This window comes from Adiantum capillus-veneris, chromosome 2 (assembly GCF_014529385.1).
Source record: "Adiantum capillus-veneris isolate H3 chromosome 2, ASM1452938v2, whole genome shotgun sequence".
In the NCBI taxonomy this organism is placed as follows: Eukaryota; Viridiplantae; Streptophyta; class Polypodiopsida; order Polypodiales; family Pteridaceae; genus Adiantum; species Adiantum capillus-veneris.
In genome coordinates, this window is record NC_140932.1 from 74686714 (window position 1) to 74691619 (window position 4906).

Below are 4906 nucleotides of genomic sequence, written 5' to 3' on the forward strand. Positions count from 1 at the left end.
ATGGATAGCCCAAATCCCAACAATATTTACTCGTGGGGTTTTTAAAACCTTGCGAGTATAAAAGTAGCTGCTGGTAGGCATGGCCTCGGCTTATTAGGATAGGTAATCAATTGCCACTATCATCAATCAGACTCTCATGTATATTGAATAGATCAAAACAAGTACATATTTGGCTTGTACTTGATCATGAGGAAGGTTTCTCTATTTTAGGTAACCACCTTGAAACCATAAATAGACTTGATAAGACATTCATTGGGGGACCCAAGCGGAGGTAGCATTGACCTAAAGCGGTGTCTTCTAATATCTTTTCACCTCAAGTGTAGCAACCAATCTAAAAGACATGCATGTTTCTATTCTCACTCTTATGTGGTTTTGGGTGGCAATACACTACCAAGGCCCTTCACATCTCATATTGTATCACTGGCAACTGTTTGTGCGCAAGTCATAATGCCTACAATTATAGCTCTAATTCGTTTGTCAAATGTCATTGATGACTACATTCATTGCACAATTTTAATGTTCTTATGATAAGGATCTCAGCTTTTTCGTTTATACATGCTGTGTAGACCTTAAACTTGTCGTAGGAGTCTGCACTCTCTAGCAATCACAACAATTAATTAAAAACATTAATTCAATTTGCAGACCACTTTACCTACTACCATTCAAGAAGTATTGGATCACATTTTTAAGGTCAGCGGAGCAATTTTATCACAAGTTTCTCAGATACCATTTTCAAGGTCAGCGGAGCAATTTTAATCCTCTGGCTATTCATTTTAAGGAACCATCTTTCTGAATAAATACGCAATTACTAGCCAAATCTCTCCTCTCCATGACAATAATGTGCACTGCTTTAATAAAGATTACTCAGATACCTACCTCTCTCTCTCTCTCTCTCTCTCTCTCTCTCTCTCTCTCTCTGCCTGCAAATGGTTTGCTATGGAAGGACAACAACCAACCCAGTTTCCTTTCTATTTTCATTACCCACCTTATCAAAGCCATCATTGACGCACTTGAATACTGCACTTGATTTTCAACCGCCTTTAAGCTTCCAATAGCTAAACCTCTCGAACAAAATTTAGAGATGATGCTATCAAGCCGACTTGTCAACACATTTTAATGTGTAACGAATGGTCATACGGACTCCCAAGATTTGAATTTCAAATTACAAAGCTATTGAAGATACATAATGCTGTCCGACAAACACACTACAAGTTAAATAAGCCAGTCGAAGACGTGAGATAAACCCAAGAGACCAATGAATCAAAATCGAGCGAACTCATGAGCAATGCCAGAGATCACAAAAAGGCAAACACCATCCCAGAAAGAACAAAACTGGCTGATAGACTGAAGGATAGTGATGGGGCATTGTTGTCAGGGGGAGGAGCACTTGGACCTGTTGAAGCCCCAGAAGCAGTAGGCCCTTGTGAGACAGGAGCTGCCAAACAGAAGCAAAGTAAGTAAAGGACAAGTTATGAGGAACCAGAGTGAACCCTGAATATTAGAACACATACTTGTGGTTGTATTCGTGGCTGCTGATCCGTTTGTGAATATCTTGTTCAGGGGGTCATCCGGAGAGAGGCCCAGCAACTCTGAGGCAAGACATAAAAAAAACTTTAAAAGTCCTTTTAAGGCCTTAACAATTGCTTCACTACGTATGATTATATATGCATAAGCCTATGCTTGGCAAAAATCGTAAGAACAGATAGACAATCAACAAATCCAAGTTGAACAAATCCTATGCGTACCTGGACAGACAGCGGGTTTGGTAGCAACATTGCAGGCAGGTCCTAGCATCAGTGAAAGAGTAGTGTTCATCTTTGGAAGTCCGGCAGTGCCATTTACGCTTGCAGCAATTAGAGCACAAAGGCACTGCGGCTTGGTCTCATGGATAGTCTCCAAGTTGGTGCAGCAATCCTTAGTAGGAACCTGGGAACGACGACAGACGGGGTCAAATGCACTGAAATTACACTTAAAACCTAAAGAAGACATCCAGCAAAGTTGCAAGGCAAAAAGATCATAATGGCAACAAAGCTCCGCAGGCTTATAAAACACATAGTCGCCCATGTGTTTCCGCTAAGGAAAATACCTCTCATCGGAGACAAAGAAGAATCGCAACCTCGATTCACAACCTGAGTATTCACTTCTCGCAATCTACAAGTTGCTAGAGAGTACAAGGCTCTGATTTTCATATACAAGCGGCTGTATAAGGATCCGAGGCTCAAGGTCGATGGCAGATTCTCGATCGAACGAGCTTTCTCACCAAATTTATGCACAAAGTGGCTACAGATGAATGAATCTCAAGAGTTACAGTCATCCAAGAAGAATACCAACCTCGACAGGGAATGCCTGAGATAGAACTTCAGTGAAAGTATGTACCAAACACTGCTGTGATTCCCTGACTGCAGAGAGGAAGCGAAGCAAGGCAACAATGGAAAAGATACCACGAACTGAGGCCTTCCGGAAAACTAACTCATCAAAGCGTTAAGAGAGAGAGAGAGAGAGAGCGCACCTGAGCGGTTCCTTGAGAGAACGGCAAACAAGGTAGAAGCTTCGTAAGGGCGTCTGGGCAAGAGCTGACGTCTGCCGCAGCGCCATCGCTGACCTTCACGAACAAGCCGATGCACAATGCGACGGCGTACAGGCACAAAAGCCGCTCCATGGTTAGTCGCAGAAGAGAGGACTGCGAGAAGAGAAGCTCGGTCGAAGAGAGAGAGGGAGGGGAGGGGTGGGGGGGGCAGGGGGAGGTAGAAGAGAGCGCCGAAACCCTGGCTCTAGCTACTCCCAGCTCTCTTCTTCCTGCCGCTTTGAATGATGGCAGAGGTCTTCTTTCGGCTTCTGCTTTTGGCAAACGGGTTTAAACAGTGATTTTATCGTGCCTCTCCAAATTTCTTTATCTTAAAATTTTTCATTTTCTCATTTTTGCTTATTTTTTCATAATTTAATAATGTGGGAAATTTCACCAAATACAAAAAAATTAATGCAAGTTTAATAATAGTTGTAACGGCTAGTTTATAAGCCGGTTCTATTTTTCTTTTTATTTAAACTTACTTTTTCATGCTGTTTGAGAAAGTGCCAGGTGATATTGATTTCTCAAACCTGCCAATTTTTTCAAAATTAAAACAGAAATATTTATTTTTAATTTTTTTTAAAACCCACCCATTATCCAATTTCTTTTCTTTGTGCTACTTTTATGGCCCACCCACTCAGCATTTGAGTGGGGAGACTCTTATTACAATGTGAATGGCATAAGCCATAAAGCCAAAGCGGAGGTTTGTCGTTGTGGTTCGAAGGGTGTGCGTTCGAACCCCTCCAACAAAAAGCCCATTGCACTACTGCAATGATGTGTAGATAAAACATTTACCACATTGTAACTTCGAACCCTTCATGGGAGTACTAGGGGTAGTCGATCCTTCAAGGCCCACTGCAGGCAAGTATCTATATGTATCTATACTATCTATATCTATACTTTTATATTAAGGAGATTGATTTTTCAGTGCCACTTGTCGCAATTTGTTTTATCCGGCTATAGTGAAGACAGTGCGCACACAGAGGGGAGAGAGAGAGAGAGAGAGAGAGAGAGAGAGAGCGATCGAAGGCCATCGGCCACACTATACTATTATAAAAGAGAGAGGGATTCCGTTTGCCCCCCTGCAAGCTGAGTATGCTCTCACACACACACACAGAGGTTGTCGAAGGCCGTCAACCGTATTAGTAGTTCCAAAACAGGGACTTAACTTTTGTCGAAAGGGGTTTGGATTGTGGCCGTTCTTGGTTATATGAGCTGGAATCCAACTCCTCCGGCAACAAAGAAAACTATGGTTTTGTGAAGTGGCTAAGTAGAGCCATAATTTTGTAAAAAATTACCAATGAAAGGGGTCAAAAGAGGGCTAGTAAAAGGGCGTTTTGTTTTATGTATTAGGTAACTCACACCAAAGGGGGGTAATCATAAAAGAGAAGCTTATTGATTCATATGGCCTCACATGTCTTACACACACACACACACACACACACACACACGCGCGCAAAGGGTGGGGGGGTTATTCCTTTGGTTTGCAACCTCACCTCAACGGCGTTGTTACAATTAGTCGAGGGGGGAGGGTCCGCGCACAAACACACACACACACACACACCACCCCCCTCGTGCAGACCTCTCCTTATTCAAAATGTGTGGATATTGGGGGCTTTTGAATTTAGGATTTTGTCAATAATTTTTCCAACTCGGAAAGAGTGTTTTTCAACCTTTTCAGGTCAAATCTATACGCCTGATGAGTAAGTTGTAAGGGTTGGTGAGACATTATGTGAAGCGAAGGTGGGAAGGTTTTATTAAATGAGAGGATGGGGAAAGCTGGCCTTTGTTTTTGTACACACATGGCAGAGCTAGCCTTTCACCCCCCTTTCTCTTCCACACTTCTTGCCCCCCCTCATTTTGGGCGGCAGACCAAATTCCAACCCTTCACACCTCACCTCTTTTTCCATCCTCCAATGTTCACACTTGCACACACTTTCTTGGCCGGTGATTGCTCCAAGAAGTGCCCATTATTTGTAAGCACAATGTAAGGCCCTTGTCACATTCGATGAGCACGAGTGGTGCGGCAACCATTCTGATGAGCATCCCTTAACTTCCAAGTGGGCAATTTCAATTTTATCCATTGCCACTATCATGCATAGTGGCCAAAAATGCATGAAAAGTTGCAACAAAGCTCGCAAAAGATAGCATTGATTTAGACGTTATACCGTATTCTTCCGAAGAGTTGGCTATAGGATGAAATTTCAAATGACTAACTACATACATGCAGCATGTTCCTATATGAGAGAAATAGCTTTTGATCATCCAATGAATCACTTCTTTCTAGTTGGAAGCCAATTAAAGAGGGGGTGACAAAATCACTATGAGGCCTAACTTTGC

General features: G+C 42.5%; 1 protein-coding gene across 1 annotated transcript; it reads right to left on the reverse strand.

The window, feature by feature from the left end:
- Positions 1-1138: 1138 nt before the first annotated feature.
- On the reverse strand, positions 1139-2782 carry LOC147462993 (non-specific lipid transfer protein GPI-anchored 14-like). The gene is made up of 4 exons (XM_086486579.1): positions 2510-2782; positions 1746-1926; positions 1512-1589; positions 1139-1435 (listed from the first exon to the last, which is right to left on the reverse strand). Exons 1-4 carry the CDS (start codon positions 2657-2659, stop codon positions 1296-1298), a joined length of 549 nt encoding a protein of 182 aa, XP_086342705.1. The 5' UTR covers positions 2660-2782; the 3' UTR covers positions 1139-1295.
- Positions 2783-4906: the final 2124 nt, after the last annotated feature.